The following is a 20511-nucleotide window of genomic DNA, read 5'->3' as shown; positions in this document are numbered from 1 at the left end:
ACAGTCTTGGTGTCTTCCCACATTTGGAAGCATTGTTGTTGGACTGACCTCAACCTTGCATTCTTCAGTCAATCCCAGTTTAGTCATAAGGCCTCTTCCTACTTAACTACATATAGTTGCCCAACACTCCCATTATCCATCTCAGTATCTCCCATAATCTTTTTTTCTACACACAGCTCCCAGTAAGCCTGATCATCACACACAGGTTGGATTTTGCATCAAAATGACCAAATCTTCTCTCTGCTGAAAGAAATGTTCATGCCATTGTGTCTGTGTATTATAAGCCTGATTCTGCCAGCTGCTCCTGGTGGATTAAAAGAGCATATCAAAGCATGCTCATCCTACATGACACAGATTTATAAAATGGGGGTTAGGAAGGGGGATCTTTGTTAGCAGTAATTTGTCTGAGAAAACCAGCTTTCTCAGGGGGAGTGAGCTATATAACTATTGTAAGTTTAAAAAAATACTGAAGACCAACAATTGCAGATGAATTGCATCCCACAAGACCTCATTATGACATATGGTCCTCCTTCTCTTTTGTACTCAGTTGTCCCTTGTTAACTTGGTTGAATTTTGCAAATTGCAACCCTGTTCCAAGAACAGTAGTAGGACAATAGTGCTTATTAGTTACAAAATAGAAATAGTTGTGATGGTGGGTGCTTCTGTTTCATCTCAGAGGTTTTGTAAGATGGTTCCTTATTCTTTATTAAAAATAGCTATAAAATAGCTGAATATGAAGAACAATGCAAGTGGAGGGAATTTTTGTCCTTAAGCACATACTTAGTTCCCCATTTTAAGGGCTTTTATTGCAGGCCAGGATGCTCATAATGCAGGTTATCTAGCTCATAGTACAAACAGTTTTTTCCAAAGAGTAAACACGTAGACTATAATCATAATGGCTTTTATACAAGCACGGTTGATGCTTCACATGTGCATGCATGTTTAAAACTGAAATCATATGCATTATGCATTATTCTCACTTTGCAAGAAGCATGTTTGGCAAGTCTGATGTATGGATCCTACAAAAAGTGGACTTTGCCAAAAGACAAAGCAAGCTGTAGGATGCCGAGACAGAAGGTGTCATTCTTCTTTGTCTTGCCTACATGTTTTGCGTGGGCATCCTGTCACTGTGCCAGTTGCCTCGCACCAACACACAGGAGGCAGCAGAAAATGTTATTTCTTAGCTCATAGGGCTCCATCTTGACTCATGACACTCAGTAGAGGAATGTTTGCAGATTGGAACAGATTCACAAGATGGCGATCATGTAGACCACAGGGCTTCGTACAGGGACTTCAGGATTCACTGAGCAAGACGAGAATGCAGGAAGTGACCCGATAGAGACTGATGAAAACAGCAGAAAGGGAGATTTTCCCAAGGAGTCTTAATAGTTCCAGATTTCTTGTACCTCCAGAGGTGCAAACAGTTGCTCTGGAAGGGCAAAGAGCAAGCAGCTGATTACTGCCGAGCTACCACTTCTGCAAAGGTCAGAACTAGACTGTGTAATAAGAATAGCAAACAAATATACTGAGCCTTTGTAGAGTAGGGTAGTTGAAGAGTTCTGGCTTTATTCCCAGCTCTAGACCTTTGTGTATTAAAGGGCCAGGGCTTTTATTTTGCAATGAATATTTCTTCTGTGTTTGACAGTTGCCTTGCTGGATTTTCAGCATTGCAAGTAGGAGCTGTCCATTGATGGGGTGTTAACTGGCCTTCAGGTTTAGTTGAGAAATTAGTTTTGCTCACATATTTCTTCATTCTTACCCCCTTCTTCATACAAAGAATCTGTCTACCCAAGTGGCCAGGGTCACCACTCAGATCCTGGGGCTCGGGATTGGACCTCACCCAGTTACAAAGGTCCTAGGATCTGCTGCTGTAATCCTACTGTTGGTACATGGTTTGACTGCTGTGTAGCTAATAATTCAAATGAATGAATTCATATTAGAGTGTCTTCCTGACTGAAAAAAATCAAGACAGAAATTAAAACAAGAATGACATTGCTGTTGTTAGTCGCGAAGTCATGTATGACCCATCGCGACCCCATGGACAACATTCCTCCAGGCCTTCCTGCCCTCCACCATCCCCCGGAGTCCACTCAAGCTCACACCAACTGCTTCAGTGACTCCATCCAGCCACCTCATTCTCTGCCGTCCCCTTCTTCTTTTGCTGTCTATTGTTCCCAGCATTAGGCTCTTCTCCAGGGAGTCCTTCCTTCTCATTAGGTGGCCAAAGTATTTAAGTATCTGGCCTTCTAAAGAGCAGTCAGGGTTGATCTCCTCTAGGACTGACTGGTTTGATCTCCTTGCTGTCCAAGGGACTCACAGGAGTCTCCGCCAGCACCACAATTCAAAGGCCTTAATTCTTCGACACTCAGCCTTCCTTATGGTCCAACTTTCACAACCATACACTGCAACTGGGAAAACCATAGCCTTGACTATATGTACTGTTGTTTGCAGGGTGATGTCTCTGCTTTTTAGTATGCTATCTAGATTTGCTATAGCTTTCCTCCCCAGGAGCAAGCGTCTTTTCATTTCTTGGCTGCAGTCCCCATCTGCAGTGATCTTGGAGCCCAGGAAAATAAAATCTGTTACTACCTCCATTTCTTCTCCATCTATTTGCCAGGAAGTGAGAGGACCGGATGCCATGATCTTATCTTTCTTAATATTGAGGTTCAAGCCGACTTTTGCGCTCTCCTCCTTCACCCGCATCAAGAGGCTCTTTAGTTCCTCTTCACTTTCTGCCATGAGAGTGGTATCATCTGCATATCTGAGGTTGTTGATATTTCTCCCAGCAATCTTAATTCCAACTGTGATTCATCTAGGCCCGCCTGTCTCATGATGTGCTCTGCATATTAGTTAAATAGGCAGGGCGACAGTATACAACCTTGCCAAACTCCTTTCTCAATTTTGAACCAATCAGTGATTCCATGCCCAGTTCTCACTGTTGCTTCTTGACCCGCATATAGGTTTCCTAAGAGACAAATAAGATGGTCAGATACTCCCATCTCTTTAAGAACTTGCCACAATTGGTTGTGATCCACACAATCAAAGGTTTTAGCATAGTCAATGAAGCAGAAGTAGATGTTTTTCTGGAACTCCCTAGCTTTCTCCATGATCCAACGTATTTTGGCAATTTGACCTCTAGTTCCTCTCTCTCTTCGAAATCCTGCCTGTACTTCTGGTAGTTCTCAGTCCACATACTGCTGGAGCCTAGCTTGTAGGATTTTGAGCATCACTTTGCTAGCATGTGAAATGAGTGCAGTGGTGCGGTAGTTTGAACATTCTTTGGCATTGTCCTTCTTTGGGATGGGAATGTAAACTGACTTTTCCAAATTTGCTGGCATATTGAGTGTAGCACTTTACTGCATCGTCTTTTAGGATTTTGAATAGCTCAGCTGGAATACCGTCACCCCCACTAGCTTTGTTGTTGCTCAGACTTCCGAAGGCCCATTTGAGTTCACATTCCAGGATGTCTGGCTCGAGGTCAGTGACCACCCCATCGTGGTTATCAGGGACGTTAAGCTCTTTCTTGTATAGTTCCTCTGTGTAATCTTGCCATCTGTTCTTAATCTCTTCTGCCTCTGTTAGGTCCCTGCCATTTTGGTCCTTTATCATGCCCATCTTTGCATGAAACGTTCCCTTCATATCTCCAATTTTCTTGAAGAGATCTCTGGTCCTCCCTATTCTATTGTTTTCTTCTATTTCTTTACACTGTTCATTTAAGAAGACATTCTTATCTAGCTATTCTCTGGAATTCTGCATTCAGTTGGGTGTATCTTTCCTTTTCTCCCTTGCCTTTCACTTCCATTCTTTCCTCAGCTATTTGTAAAGCTTCCTCAGACAGCCATTTTGCTTTCTTGCATTTCTTTTTCTTTGGGATGGTTTTAGTTGCTACCTCTTGTACAATGTTGCAAACCTCCGTCCATAGTTCTTCAGGCACTCTGTCTATCAGATCTAATTCCTTAAATCTATTTGTCACCTCTACTGTATATTCATCAGGGATATGATTTAGGTCATACCAGAGTAGCCTAGTGCATATCCCTACTTTCTTCAATTTAAGCCTAAATTTTGCAACGAGAAGCTCATGATCTGAGCCACAGTCAGCTCCTGGTCTAGTTTTTACTGACTGTATAGAGCTTCTCCATCTTTAGCTGCAGGGCACATAGTCAATCTGATTTCTGTGTTGACCATCTGGTGATGTCCATGTGTAGAGTCGTCTCTTGGGTTGTTGGAAAAGAGTGTTTGCTATGACCATCGTATTCTTTTGACCAAATTCTACCAGCCTGTGCCCTGCTTCATTTTGTACTCCAAGGCCAAACTTGCCTGTTATTCTGCTTATCTTTTGGCTTCCTAATTTAGTATTCCAATCCCCCATGATGATAAGGACATCATTTTTTTGGAGTTAATTCTAGAAGGTGTTGTAGGCCCTCATAGACTTAGCCTCTTCAGCACCAGTGGTTGGGGCATAGACTTGGACTACTGTGATGTTGAATGGTTTGCCTTGGATTCGAACTGAGATCATTCTGTCATTTTGGAGATTGTATCCCGGTTTTCCTACTGCTTTTCCTACTCTTTTATTGACTATGAAGGCTACTCCATTTCTTCTGAGGGATTCTTGCCCGCAGTAGTATACCTGATGGTCATCTGAATTAAATTCACCCTTTCCTGTCCATTTTAGTTCACTGATTCCTAAGAGGTCGATGTTCAGTCTTGTCATCTCTTGTTTGACCACATCCAGCTTGCCTTGATTCATGGATCTTATATTCCAGGTTCCTATGGAGTATAGAGCTTTACAGCATCGGACTCTCCTTTCACCACCAGATACATCTGCAACTGAGTGTCCTTTCGGCTTTAACCCAGTCACTTCATTCTTTCTGGCACTACTAGTACTAGCCCTCTGCTCTTCCCCAGTAGCAGTTTGGACACCTTCCGACCTGAGGGGCTCATCTTCCGGCGTCATATCTTTTTGCCTTTTGGTACTGTCCATGGGGTTTTTATGGTGAAGATACTGGAGTGGGTTGCCATTTCCTTCTCCAGTGGATCACATTTTGTCAGAGCTCTCTGTTTTGACCTGTCCATCTTGGGTGGCCCTGCACGGCATAGCTCATAGCTTCACTGAGCTATGCAAGCCCCTTTGCCACTACAAGGCAGTGATCCATGAAGAAGAATGACATATTTTTCTTTATATTAAAGCAGGGGTTGGGAGCTCTTTGAGTCTGGGGAAGAGAATTATTCAGGGCAGGATTCCACTGGTGGGTGAGGCTGAAGGTCTAAGGCGTGAAGCAAAAGACAGCATGATTTAAACCTTTTTACTACCAATAACTAAGGCTTAGAAGAGAGGGAAAACTGTACAAAAGTAAATGAAATAATTGATGGTTGGGGGAAAGTGGGGGGTGAAACTAACAGGAGGTGCTATCTGTGAAACCATCAGAGATCCAGGCTGGGACCCCAAGACAGCTTGATGGGTGGGTCTAAGATACTTTCTATCTGTTGCGTATGGAGACTACTTGTACTTCCCAGATTCTCTACATTCTGGCTATCATGGCTAGAGCAGCTGGCTGCATGGATTGTCCCAAGCAGAGGATGCATTCTGTTCTAGCTCTCAGGTTGTCTGACATTAGCTGGGCCTCGCACAAAAACTTTCCACATAATCAAAAGGATCCTTGTAGCAAACTGCTCTCGACGTTTTAATCAGGGCATGGAGTGCTTAGCACATGGTCCAGGCAGCTTCCACATGACATGATCAGGAGTAAATCATATTGATTCCAGTTTTTATAGTACTATGAAATGCATAATTACTAGGTTGGTTACTGTTTATAGAGCAATGAACAGTTTGAGGTCAGGACTTTTGAAGGACTTCTTTCTCCTTCATAAACCACCCTGTCCACTGGAGCCTTCATCAGAGCCCTTGCTCTGCATCCCACTGCTCACAGAAGTTCAGCTTTGATATGTGAAAGGGCCAACTTGGTTGCATGATCAGTTATGCAACTCTCTACCTTGAGAAGGCAATTTGCCCCTTCCTTCCATACTTCTTGTCAGCTAGTGAAGACTGATCCATTTTGCCAAACATTTAGATGGTCTTAAATACCTCTTCCCCATTTCCCCTGCCTCTGTTCTGTATGTTGGAGGGCTCCTTTGTTACTGCCTTATTTCAACTAGTTGTTTGGCCAATGATTTTAGAAATAAATCCATTTTAAACTCATAGAAATAAATAAAAATGATTTTGTAAACAAGCCATTTGTGAAATAAAATATACCAAGGACTCTGTGAACGGGTCATGCAACTGGGAGTCTATACAGAAGGACAAAATGAGCTTCCTGATGGATTTTCTGTGCCTGAGCCAGTCAAACCAATGTTAAATCTATTCTTAAAAAAGATCTATCCCCTTTATATAGTAAGGCACTACATATTCCTGATGTGCTTTTATAACCAAACTATCAAAAGCAAGCCTTTTTAAAGGAGCAGAACATGGGCATTCTGATGTTTACATCCTTCTTACAGAATATCTGGCCATCCACTAATAAAGAACTGTGGGTTTCCTTACTCAGAGACAGTAAAGAAAATTGGCAGTGTTTCTGTTAGGGTGATGTATCTTCATAGCCTGTTGAAAGTTAAATAGTCGTAGAGCAGACCACTTTTAAGAAGGTGTATCAGTATTGATAGGCAAGTCAGTGGGCTGGTGAGAATTTGTCAGCATAAATTACCCAAATTCATGTGTGTGGGACTGCAGAAATATGATCTCACTTTACACTGTAAAGGCTGATGTCTGATACAGTTAAAGTGTAGCACATTATCTTCACTTCTATTGCTTTGTTTGCAATTACGACTTTTTAAAGAAATCAAGTGTTTTCAGTAAAGCATATGTTTGGGGGGGTGTTACTTCTGTTGCAGGAAGGCCTTTATTTTTTCTTTCTTGCTCATCATGTCACTCTACCAATACATTCAACTCCTCTTCACTTATCAGTTAGCTTTATAACCCCTTCCATTGTTCCCTATGAGGTCTCTGAGAAATTATTCATGAAGATAACAAAAGGCTGAATAAGCATCCTCTTCACATGGATCCCTGTAATATGTGGTCTATACATTATAATGATTCCTTGAGGAATAGAAGAAGCTCGGCAAGCCTTGTGAATTTTTAATAGAAAAATCAAGAGCGGCCCATCCGTTTGCAAAGTAGTACATTAACGTCAGTACTGACATTTCAGAGGAAATTCCAAGTTTATTTTTAGATTCGAAGGAATTTATTTTTATTCATTATTCATAGCTAGATACATCTTATTAAGTCAGAGGCTATTTTTCTCTACCAAAAACTACTGAGACATTGTAGATGCTTCCACACCACTGAAGAAATTGATTACGCATTCACCTGGTTCTCTGACTCTTGTTTCACTTAGATGATTCTCTAATCGAAAGTGAGTCTCCTTGGCTGGATCAGGCCCTTTGTGTAATAAACCCTCCATCAAAGTTTGTGCATCTAGAACATATAAGTAGAGAAAAACACCCATAAAACAGTGGAAACAGATTGTTATTTATCACATACTGAAAAACGCTATGACCACCACATACGCATCCTTTATAATGAGGTCAATATCCTAAAATCAAGTGGCTAGCTGAAATATTAGCAGTTGCATGATGAGAATGAGTACCAAGTTTTTGAACCACGCATGCGCACAGTGATGCCATGTGTGTGGACCCTGTTTAGAAGAGAGATGATTTTTACATTCATTACATGCAGTCTCCAGTTCACAGATGAGCATAGAGGACTTTACGGTGAATTAGACCAGTCTATCAGCTGATCTCATCACATGGCTGTGAGTGCCTAAGAGGCCATTTCTGTTTGGTCATTTTGTAAATACAGTGAAGATTTTGGTCTGACCTAGTGGAACTCTTTTCATGTTACGAGGTCATTCAAGTGCTTCAGGGTATGTATGTTCCTAAGGCGTGATGTTGGTTCTTGTTCAGGGTTACACCACACAATGGACTTGTCCATGGGACCGAATACTGCCTACTGTAACATCTAAAGGGCTACAGTTCTTGATTCTTACTCTTTGTTAATACATAAAGAAAAGTTTTTCTGTCAGCTATAATGCAGACAAGCATGTGAAAACAAGCACCAGTTTGCCCTGTAAACTGCACAAACTGGAGCGACCACTTCTAAAAGAATTGTGGTTTTACTTCTCCGCACATTTTGTTCTTCACAACCCTGTGGAGACCTTGAACCAAAGGTATAGATTTTAATAGTGACTTTAGCCCAAGTTCTTTTTATGATTAGAACTGGGTAACATCTCACCAACTCAGCTTACCTAGAAGAAAATTATATTTGAGCAAAATATATTTGTTTTTAAGATCAAGTATTTCAGAACTTTTTATTATTATTAAAAATGTCAGCTTTGGTGAAAACCACTTGATATGTACTGAAACAGCAGCTGAAAGCAGCTGTGGGATTCATCTAGTTAAATGCCTTTCTTTTTCATCAGTCACTTAGCATATGGTTTGAACCCCACACACTTCTCTGTTTGTATGATCTGTTTGTGGCTTATAAGCCCCCTTAAGACATCATGGTTTGTTCTAGGATTTGCTTAACCTGCCATGGTTTAGTATACTATTCAGATTCAAAGAGTAATTTCCTCATTCCTTGAGGCAACTCGCTGGTAAGCAGAGTGCCAAGAACAGTGGAAAACACATTTGCTGTCCCTACTTTCATGGGTAAACTGGATTCCTAGGCTCTGCCTAGTAGAAGATAGCTCTGTACCTCCATAAACTGCTCACAAGTTAGACCTGCCAGCACCCATTCACTTTTCCCACTAGACTTCTCAGCAAAGTCCTTTCCCGTAGCTGATGTTCTGCAACTGCCATGTTGTTTGCACACTAGCTTTGAAGGAGCTTGCTTTCTTTCCAAACCTGCAGACTCTTCCTCTCCACACTCTACTCCTTTTCTACTTAGTTGTTCAGAGTACAAAGCCCCTAAAACAAGCCCATGAAGGCAAGCAACCCCAGTGCTGTTAGTCCCCTTTGAGAGTTCAGATATGTAAACACTTCACCTGAATAATTTCCCCTATACCTGCTTCCCCAACGCTTCCCACACTTCAGCTAATGAAGAACTCAGCATATTGTCATCCAATATTCCTATCATATATTACTGCCATTCTAAGCCATTTGACATCTAACCATCACCAAACCTGCAGGTTAGAGCTTCTTTTTTGCTCCAGAGTAGTTCTGCAGCTACTTTAGCAGACACTTTTCTTTGGGTCATGAGCAGGACATTTCTTTCTCTCTCTTTCAGCAGACTCAAAATGAAACCTTTGAAGTGCAGCTCATTTATTAAAATTTAACACATTCCAGCACAGAAGTGATCAGAGTAACAATCTCTTTGAGATGTGGAAGAAGCCTCTGCCCATGTAAAGAGTGGAATCTCTGAATCTGTGTGAACCTATCTCACAGGGTTGTTGTGAGTTCAGAAGGGAGAGGAGGATCAACTTGAAACCTACCTTGGGTTCCTTACTGGAAGAAAAGTAGGATATAACTATAAGGTTGTAAGAACAACTTTACATAATATTCCAAATGCAGTCACAACATAGTTTTGCATAAGGGCAGTATTATATTGCTAGTTTTATTTTCATTTTTTTCCTAATTATGTCTAACACGATGTTTGCCTTTTTCACAGTAGCTGCACATTGGGTCAGCATTTTAATTGAGCTGTCCACCACAACCCAAAGATCAGTCACTGCTCAGATCCCATCAGCCAATGCTTACACTGAACCAAATTTGCCATTCTGGTGCCCTTTCTCACAGCTTGGAGAGATCTCTTTGGAACGCCTCAAAATCCCTTTTTGTTTTAACCACCCATGTTTCTTGTCTTCAGCAAGTTTGGCCTCTTTATTGCTCATTCTTAATTCCAGATCATTTATGCATAAATTGAAAAGCATTGATCCTAATACAGATGACTGTGGGGCCACACTGTTTACATCCCTCCACTGGGAGAAAGTACTGTTTATTCCTACTCTCTGCTTTCTGTTCTTCAACAAAGTATAGATCCATCGTAGGGCCTCCTCTCTTACTCTCGAACTGCTATGTTTGCTCAGGCATCTTTGTTGTGGGTCTTTGTCAAAAGCCTTTTGGCAGTCCAAGCAAACCGCCCATATGTCTACCACCTTTCTCAAAGAACTCTGAAAGGATATGTGAGACAGAGCTTTCCTTTGCAGAATCCATGCTTGCTTTTTTTCCAGGACAAAAATCACTTCTGTGCGCTATCTGGGAAAGCACGGAAGCATCTCTTCTGTTCATTCTGAAGTTGTCTTCTCCTCCTTTCTTTTTTGGGGAACACTTATTAACAATTTAGGATGCAACTTTATTGGCATTAGAATTGTTCAGCTGAGAGTTCATTAAGGGTGTTCATTGAAATGAATGACCCAAGATGCTGTCTGAGGCAAAGGACAAAATAACGCTTTCCTCCTCCTGCATCTGAAAGTTAACCTAGCTGGCAGTTGCTGCTTTAGTTGAACACTAGTGATAGGACAGCATCTTCCGGTGGAATTGAGGGCAGCTTGCTAGCTCAGGGGCACAAAGCTCTGTCCATTCCCAGCCCTTCTGCATTTTCTGCCTGGGACAGTTACCTCACTTGGCCCAATGATGGAGCTGCTCTGTTCATTGATATACTGTAATCCTTATATACTGTAACTTATATACTGTACTGTACAATATACTGTTGTAAGTATACTGTACAATATATACTTATATACTGTACCTTATATACTGTACAATATACTGTTGTAAGCCGCCCCGAGGCTTCGGCGAATGGGGCGGCATAAAAATGTTTTAATAAATAAATAAATAAATAAATAACTGACCATACTGAAATCAAAATCAATTTATATTTAATTGATATGTGTATGATGTAACAGCATTAAGCAGGGATGGGAATTCTGTAAGTATTAACTCTGTATTACATAATATAAGTCATATTTGATAATAGATGTGTTGTTATTAATATAACTATGCTAGATTTTGTGTCTAAGCTTTTGGAAACAACTATTTGTTTTTTCTTGCCTTTTATCCTTCTTCAAATTCCACTTTGGCATGTTGTAAGGTAAACTGATGTAACACAAGCAGTTTAGATCAGTGATCAGCAAATTTAAAGCTTTGATTTAAATCAGCAAATTTAAAGCTTTGATTTAAATCAAGCTTGTCTGATTTTTTTCATATATTTCCTAAACAAAGGTGCAGATCTGACCACTAACTCTGATTAATTTATAATTCAAATTGCTATTACTCATATTGTGCCATTCTTGTAATCATCTACATCTAGTTGTCATAACTTGTACGTATTCTTCTTAGGCCTGGCAAGTATGACAGTTTGCCAGGTGAAGAAAGAAAACACAAGAACAAACATGAATGCAATACCCTTAACTGATTAGGCCAAGCAGGGGCTGACAATCACTGGGCAACGTAGTCCAGTTAAATTTTTGTAAGGTTAAAATGGAATGCCTATACTTGGCCTGTAGAATACAAATATTCATATTTGAGAAATGATTGTATTGTTATTTTCACATAAATGCCTCCCATAACTCAATGTCCATTAGAAAGAACTAATTCAGTTTAGAAATTAATTGTAGTGTTAAAATGTATGTCAAAATTATTTAACCTTAACTTATTTTCTAAGAGAGCATCTTCACAATTTTATTACAAACATTTTTTGGAAATTTAATTTAAAATTTAAAAATCACACTGGGTGGGTGGGTTAAAAAAGAAATATGTACCCAGACTGTGTCTCCCAGCTTTGTGTTTCAGTACAAGGTCCATAAATATGTCTAGACTTAAAGCAAAACTTAGTTGATTAATAATTGGTTAATGAACTAAATGAAACAGCATAGATTTTTATATGAATGGAATAATGTGAAGAATGTGAAGAATTTTTAAAATCATTTCTTTTTGGATGATACAAGCTTGCATCCCAGGAGCTCCAGTTTAGCAAAAGCATTTTTAGTGCATGAGACAGAAGAAGAGAAAAGATATAGTGGGGATGATAAACATCAAGACATTTACTTCTCACAATATGCTTGCAGTAGAAGGAAGAGGAGTAAAAGAAGAAGAGAAAAAAGACAGCAGTAACAGAATCCCTTTGGAAGTTGGCAATAGTTGGAAGGGGCAAAAGGGCCTGCAGCTGGGTGACCTGAGACACAGCAGAAACCTGTCAACCCATGCAGCAGGGAGCAAAATGTTCCTCACTCAGCATGCAACTACGCCATGGGAAAATGCCTCCAGAAGAAAGCGCTCCAGATGATTCAGTGAGGAAGAGGAAAAAGCATATGGGAAAGAAGCAAGCTAGAGTTTAACAGTAAAAAGAGGATGGAATGGATCCCTATAAACTGAAAAGAGATGGATAAAAGAAGAGAAGAAGGAAGAGTTACAAGTGCATCGGCACAACTCAGACATCCTTGCGTTTGGTTGAACAGAGGGACAAACTCATCTAACCAAATACAATTTTGTTACTCCAGCTCTTAAAAGGTTGCTGAAAGATCCCTTAGCTGGCAATAGGCAGGCAGAAGTCTGCTGGTTCCAGGAGGTCTTCTACAGCTAAGATCACGAAGAAGAAGCCCCTCCTCCTCATTGCTCTAACACTGTTGCTCCCTCTCCTTTCCATCCTCCCTTCATTGCTGCTAAGCCTATTCGCCTGAGTTAGACTTGCTGATTCTGTTTGTTTATTCTCCATTTAGCATCTGCCATCTTTTTACAGTGGGCAGTGATAATGTGGCATCATCAGTATCTGATTCCTGATAAATAGTTCCTGTCTCTGCCTTTGAGCAGTAACAAGTTTGTTAGGTTCACTTCTAGAATATCATGGTGGTCATACACAACAGAGCTGGTGCTGTACCAAAAGTTTGAACCCTGTTTACATTTTGGCTCCAAAATAAGTCCAGAAATACAAGCCTGTTTAACATTTCCTAGTGATAAATTAGTTGTGTGCTACAATTAGATAAGACACATACTAAGCAAAATGTAGAAAGCACATCAAATACACAAAGTGCAGGAAGACATAATCCTATTATATCACTTGGGAGGGGAGTGGTTAAGCTTCCACACTTCACTGTACCACTGTTTTCACAGAATTTAGCTGTGATGTTTTTCCAAAAACATTGTCATCAACTTCAAAATCTGATTTTGCTCCATGTGTTTTTGAACTTCAGCATCCACGAATAACCATTATTTTAAGAACACCCTTACTCTAATCACTTCAGCATTAAATTCATAACAGTCTCAGTTTCATTCTAGGTCACACAAAGTTCTCTGCTGCCATCCCAACAAAACCAACTTCACTGCTATTGCTTCTTGCTGAGCAAGCATGGTGTCCCTCTCACCGATCCCACCGTTCCTTTTCTTCTCCTTTTCCCATCTTCAACTTCCCCTTTTCACATTTTCAGCTACTCCTGGGCCACACAACCTTGCCAGTATGCCTTTGGTGACAAACTGAGATAAAAGTGTGCTGGCTAATAAATAATGCATACATTTCACAAACTAGGTCCAATGCATCCCTGAGTGGCTTGAAGGATTCTCTGTTTCAGTGGAGCCAGTAACAAATGTAAGGAAGAAGGTATGTTTGAAACAGCCTGATAGATCTTATACTTTAAGTCTTTCTGAAACTATCACTTCACCCTGTGTAATCTCCTCATACCTTTGAAATCTTGTGATTTCTTATCACCTTCAACATGGTCAATGGTCAAAGGATGGGATCCAAGATTGGAACCACTTCTCAAAAAATGTCCAGTGCAGAAAGAGAAGATCATCCATAATTCATCCTGCTGGCACTATCATAGCCTTTATCTACACACAGACACTTTCACCTACTGTGGTAAGCAAGGACCTGGGTGTTTTGAACAGCAAGGGCAAAGGAAAGAAATTGGAGGGACCAGCCAAGAAAAGGTCAAGAGAATCCATCTTCTGCATCAGTGACAAACGCAATCAATTAAGTTACATTTGATATTGTATCTCACCCTTCCTCTAAGAAGCTCAAGACAGCTGACATGACTCTCACCTTCCTTATTTTGTCCTTACAACAGCTCTATTATGTAGGTTGAATTGATGGAGTGCATCTGGCTCAAGATGCAGTGAGGCTCATGGCTGAGTAGCAACTGAAGCCTTTGCCTCCTTGGTCCTAGACCAGTATTCCAACAACTACCCCATAGTGGCTTTCACGCCTCTCCATGGCTTCCATGAAAGGGGTCTGATCAGAAGCCATAATACGCGAAGACTGAGGGGGAAATGAGTGTACAAGTCTGTGGACAGTGATGGCGCCATATCTTGCCACTTGCATGTCTCTGAAAAATGGTCATCTGACCGCAACCTGAGTTGCCTGTGAAGACTTTTGAAAAAGTCATAAATTTGCTCAGGCCAGTGCTGCTTTAGAGGAGGCTAAAAGCTGGAAGGACGAGATGCAATGAAAGACGGGGCTCTTTTATAGCCATTCCAAAGTGACGATTTCAGCAGATGCAACCAATCACGTCCCAGGAACATTAGAGTGAGGAAGGCAGCATCTGCCAAAAATGCCTTTTACAAAACTCCAAACCATCTTTTGTTATATCTGGTGGTAACACTACATGAAGTTGAATTGGAGGTTTCTGCTGAGATATTTCTGGGTCTTTAAATGGATTGAAAATCTTTGAAATTCTGACTAGACTGTGTGAAGAATTAAATGCTCTTAAGGGAAAAACAAATTAGAACATTTACTTAACAGAATAATTATATTTATTTATAAACTGCTCTATAGCTAAAAGGATTCCTTGGTAGTAAATTGTGTAGGAAAGAAGAATCAAAATACAAATAAATCAAAAGATTTATTTATACTGATATACAAATTATATCAGTAGGACTTGCTGATAGTTCAGGAAAAGCTTCTTTAAATAAAAATACCTTTAGCACATGTTGGGAAAACAAAGAAAGTCTTGGCACCTACCTGTCATTGACTGGCAGAAGGTTCCATAGATTGGAAGCCGATACTCCAAAGGATTGCTTCCAAGTGGACTTTAAGTAGACCTCAGGTCCGTGTAGAATGACAAGGTCTTCTGATGACCTTAGTGACTGGGCTATTTTATGATTCTATCTACGCCCCAGTTTGTTCCTTACAGACACATTTAAGATGCCAAAGGTTCTTCTGAATTTTTACCAGTACTCCCTGTGGAGTTGTCATTGCTTCCTGGGAAGGTAGACATCCTTGGCTGAAAGGTTTAAAATTGCAATTAGAACAGCTATACTTACTACATTGATGGACATGGATAGTGGGAAACTCTCTGAAAATCATATTGTGCCAGTTGTAGAAACCTTTTGTCGGGGTTTGCAGCCAGGACATGGGCAGCCAGAGACAAGGAAAGACAAGAGCAAAAAGGCACCAGGACCAGGGCAACAGAACTTCAGGAAAAGCAGAGTCCAAAAGCAGGGTTTAATGAGGAGTCCAAATCATAGACCTGGTACAGACCAAGATAAGGAACCAGAAGAATGCACGAGGGCAGGATGTGGTCAGGAACAAGCCAAGGGTCAAGAAACATTAGGACCGTCAGAAGTGCAGGTATCTTAGACATGGTAATGGGGCACGAGACTCAGCAAGGCAAGATGCATGACAAAATAGGAACCAGATGCAGCAAGGGTCAGACAAGGTGCAGGAGCTGAACCACAGCTCACAGGAAGCCCTGTGTTACTGAAGCAGCATGGCAAGGCAGGGTCAGGTAAGAGGCAGGCACAACAGCAAGGCAACATGAAAAGGCAGGAGCAAGAACAGTCATGCACAACAGCAAACTGGTCAACCAGTGCTGCTGAGGCAGCATGGCAAGGCAGGAGACAAAGCAAGATGCAAGATACACCACAGGAACCAGGCGCAGGAAAAGTAAGTCGGGGGTGGCTACTGCAGCAAACAGGAGAACCTCTGCTGCTAAAGCAACATGGCAAGGCAGGAAACAAAGTAGGAACCCAGAGCAAGTCCCACAGCAAAACAGGAGGACCACCACTGCTAGAGAGAAGAGCTTGTTCTAGGACTCCCAGCTGGTCTCTGTCAGCAGAATGAGAGATCCAGCAGACCTTAGGACTGAGCCTGCAACTACAGTGGTGATGATTGTTCTGGTTCTGGCTACCAGAACAACCCAGATCCTGACACCTTTCCTCTCTCTTGCAGAATCATCTGATGTTGGCCCGTCCATTGTTGTCCACACCAGTGTGTCCTTTGGAACCAGACATTTGGAGTGGGACAAGGAGAAGGTGCAGCAGTTGATTCTAAACCATTTGAAAGATATTATACCTCACTTGCCTAAACCAACAAGCATCAAGTGCCAGAAGTGGAGATACTCTCAGGTAATCTGTAGTCATAGATCACAGTAAAACAAGTTTGTTCATGGGGACCGGGAAGACCCGTTATTTTGGATTAGTACGTTACACTGGTGCTTGACTATTTCACAGCCATTCAGTTTTGATACTTTGGGAGATATCTGAATGCAAGCTGCATCTGGGGATAACATCTAGGAATTCCCAGGACTATGCCAGGATTTAGTACCACACTGAAGCTACAGTAGATGGATGTAAAAGGACAAAGAACTCCTTAACCTTTTAGGGTTATGTGGAAGAGCAAATTTCCACAAGTGTGCTTTTCATGTCATGGCAAAACAACCTGCATCTGTGGAAATTCCCTCTTCAGGTTCATTATCATATTGAAAAGACCGCCAGCCCCATCAATCAGATGCTTTGCTGTTGGTCCAAACAGTGGATTATGCAGACTTCACTTACGACCTACTGTATCTCACCAGGATCCACATATCAGTTTTTCCCTGCCGCTGCCCCATATCCATCCAGCACAGTGACATGGCAAGGCCCCCTGCATCAAGTCAGCGGGTATTTCTTATCCAACCTGCTACTTCTGGACCAGACCCAAGAGTCCCATGACAGGGCCTTCTCAAATAAGGAGCTGTCTCTGCTGTATTCAATATCAGTTTGGCACCTGAAAGTACTTCCTTTCTGGTGCGTTTTCATTTTGAATTGAAGTTGCATTCCATCCATTTCAATTGTGAGTCCACTTGATTGTCAGAGAGGTGTCATATACATTCAATAAACAATGAAGTCGCCTTCCTATTTGTACCCTAGCTCAGAGCCTGTGTGTTTGGACATTTTTTGCAAAAATGTAAATTAGAAGCCATAGGCTAGTATAAACTATCATGGCAGTGGGGTTGTGCCTTGCTCTTAAGGTTACTGATAGCATGCACACATGCACTGAACTTTAAGAGCTGAACATCGATGGATTGTGGATCAAGATGTATCTCTCACGCAAACACCCCACTCGCAGCTGTGGCTGCTTGCTGCTGCAGGAAACTGGGGCTTGCTCTGTGGCTGCAGAAAGGGAGCCATGGAGCTTTCACCGTAACAGCCAGATGCTGTCGACTGGCAGCAAGCGGTCTGCAAGCCAACAGGCAGGTCAGAGGTTAAAAATACAAGCATAAGTTAATCTTTGTTGTGCATAATAGAATAGCAGCAGCATTTCCAGAGTGGTTATCATTATGGCAGCTAGATTTAATTACAAAGATAAAAACACCAGGTTGTTAATTAGGTTTATTGTGGCTATTATAATTCATCATTTGTGCTTCTATAATGCCCACAGCGCCTATATTGTAACAGCTAGCTGAAATTAGGGGCATGGTATTTATAATCGCTGGTGATCTGAAAGAGACCTGCATAAGTGTGCACAGGATTCATGGACCTTAAGGCCATTTCACATATTCTGCAGAGCAAAGCCTGGGTCCATCAGTGTGTGAGACAGTTCTGGCTCCGTAGTGAGCGTACTTGCATAATGAATGCATGTGAAAGCTATGTTTGCTGCATTCATCTTCTAGCTGCATGCTTAAACTGGAATCCTATCCAGCCTTACCTAGGAGGAATCCCTGTGAGAATCAGGGGACATGTCCAGGGTACTCTGCATGATATATTATGTGCATAGCTCAGGGCCAATGCATATACAATGTTAAACTGGCATTTGGATTTAATGTACAGGAGGTTTTTTTTAAGAAAAAAAAACTGAAACAGAGGCCTAGGGATGGGTATAAAAAGCTGAATCAGTAAGACGGCAGCAGGCAGGAAGAGAAAGAGTTAACCTTTCCCAATCCTGATAAAAAATAGTTCCTATGGAAAAGCTGTTTGCTTGAGTGCCGGTGTGGGAATTTTTCCCAGTGCAAACAGCTTCTTTGGAACGTCTTCAGAGTAATTTTTGCCAGGACTGCAAAGAGTTGCACTCCCCCTTCTCTGCCTGCTGTGAGTTTGATCAGTACTATACATGGTGGCTGTTATTTGTATTTTTTTTTAAATATATACATTTAATCCAAAGCTTTGTCTAATGACATGGCTGTTGTGATCCTCAGAGATGGAGCACCTGCTTTGCATGGAGCTTCTTTGAGCCCCAGTCACTGGGAATACGTGAGGTATAAAGATGATGATGATGATGATGATGATGATGGTGAGGATGATGAGGATGATGATGCAGAAGGCCCCCAGTTCAATGCCTGGCTTCTCCAGGTAAGAGTTAAAAAAAAAGGCTGCCTGGATGCCTGGAGAGGTCTGGCTTGATACAAGGTGGTTACTCCAAGGCTGGAGCAACTATGTGTGAGGATGTTCATATTGGGCTGCGTGTGGCAAATCATGTTTTTCCGGCAGCACGTCATCATCATCAGGTTGTTATGTCATAACAGACTGCAACTGCAGGATTTTTATGCATGTATTCATGTGCTCTTCTATCTGGAACTTGACTTTCTTATATATGTATATACTCTGAAATAGTATATACAACCTAACAATACCACATCAACCAAACAATATCATAATGATAACCTTTCAGAAAGGTGAAACGGAAACATCCAGAGGTCATCCTGTGACTCCTACACTGAACAGAGCTCTTTCTCTTGATCTAGTCACTGCCATCTTCGTAGTTCTGCATTAAAAGGCACAGAGGTGCATGCCACATGACATCCGATTTCCTCATAATGACCCATATGCCATACAGCATCCTCGGCAGAGGAAGTGATACAGACAAAGAGGCCTTCGCCTGCCTCGTTAATCCAGGCTCGGTTATACAGTAGATGTGGCCAATTCATAAGAAGCTTATTTGCCCATCCTCAATCTCAGAGGTTTGAAATTAAGTTGATGCAAATGTAGACTGTGTTCTCAGAAGGGAAACCCTGTATAAGAAGGGACTGCACTTCAGCACCATAGATCAGCATCCACTAATTACCTTGCAGCCAACTTTGCTTTGAAATTCCAAGCAACACAAGGAAAATTTTAAGAAGAGGGTCCCCACCCCCAGAACCTTTCAAGCACGGTTTAGTGTTTTTTGTGAATTGTACAGCCATTATGTCCTTCATATGGGCCAAATACAATCCCAGGATTAAAACGCAGACATTATAATTATCCATGGAAGACGTAGGATTAGTCCTCCCAAACTTCTATTGATATTACTTAACAGCACAGCTGCAGTGCTCTAACCCATAGTTTAATTATGATAAGACAACATTAGCATCAGCAACCAAGGTTTCCAAAGCCAGAAAGTCCTTCCAACAGGCATTGCATATTTCTGGGGAAGAAGAGTACAGCTTCAGCAGTGTAGCTGAATTGTAATTATTCATAACTCAGGAGCATCTTTAAAATAACATGGGGTAGGTGTCCACATTTGTGAAAACACAAGAGGTAACACCAATTAAAAGCAGTCCCACCTCCCATTCCCAAGTGCAAAGGGTGAAGAGCATCAGTCAAAGGGGTCTCTCTTACTCTGTCTGAAAGGCACTTCTATCACAGTGGATGTACTGTATATATAACCAACCCATTGGAAAGTAGAGCACTGACAATATATGATATTGCCTTGCAGAATTTCCTGTTTCTTTGTGTCTGTGTCTCTGTGTGTGCTTGTATTAACATGTGGAGGCCAAGCATTTTGGAAAGAGGGAACAGAAGGGAACTTTGCCCAGAAGAGAGTGTAGTTAGGGTGGCCAAATGAAAAGAGGTCAGGGTTCCTACACCTGTTTTAGATTAATTCCCTCCTCTATACAACTATAGAGGTTCAACTATTCTCTTTTTGCATGTGGCCAACCCAGTTGCAGCCTATTACTATGAAGAAACTTCAGGTCATGCTTGAGGATGACTATGGACACTTGTTTCCTTGTGCTGTGTTCCTATTGGCCAGATCTTGTGAGATTCACTTGAGCCAGTCAGAAGCATAAGAACCAATATTCTGAATTTTGCTGACTTCTTCTAGGAAAAAGGAAAGTATGGCTTGTGCAGTGAAACCAGGAATTGTAGCTTAAGAGACAGCAAGACTTACTCTTTTCTGTTTGACATGTGCTTTCAAGAACAGCAGTTCCAAAATTCATTGTGCAAAGGCAGGACAGCTGTTGGGAGAAATCTAGTGCCATGATAATCAGGAATATTCATCTCAGGGTCAGTGAGAACCACAGTTTCTGGTGGAATTCACACGCCCAAAATATATGTTTAGCATACATATATATACCC

General features: G+C 41.4%; 1 protein-coding gene across 4 annotated transcripts in view; it reads left to right on the top strand.

The window, feature by feature from the left end:
- RNLS (renalase, FAD dependent amine oxidase) overlaps positions 1 to 20511 on the top strand; it is a 228150-nt gene that overhangs the window by 115047 nt on the left and 92592 nt on the right. For 3 of the 4 annotated variants that reach the window (XM_044420601.1, XM_044420602.1, XM_044420600.1), the window contains one exon: positions 16151 to 16326. In XM_044420601.1, the coding sequence (XP_044276536.1) occupies positions 16151 to 16326 (176 nt within the window). Of the gene's footprint in view, positions 1 to 16150; positions 16327 to 18374; positions 18529 to 20511 lie in introns of all 4 variants that reach the window. The other variant, XR_006413781.1, reaches the window with a different exon arrangement.

This window comes from Varanus komodoensis, unplaced genomic scaffold, assembly GCF_004798865.1.
Source record: "Varanus komodoensis strain SLA01 unplaced genomic scaffold, ASM479886v1 scaffold11, whole genome shotgun sequence".
Lineage (NCBI taxonomy): Eukaryota > Metazoa > Chordata > Lepidosauria > Squamata > Varanidae > Varanus > Varanus komodoensis.
This window is presented reverse-complemented; position numbering and strand designations above follow the sequence as displayed.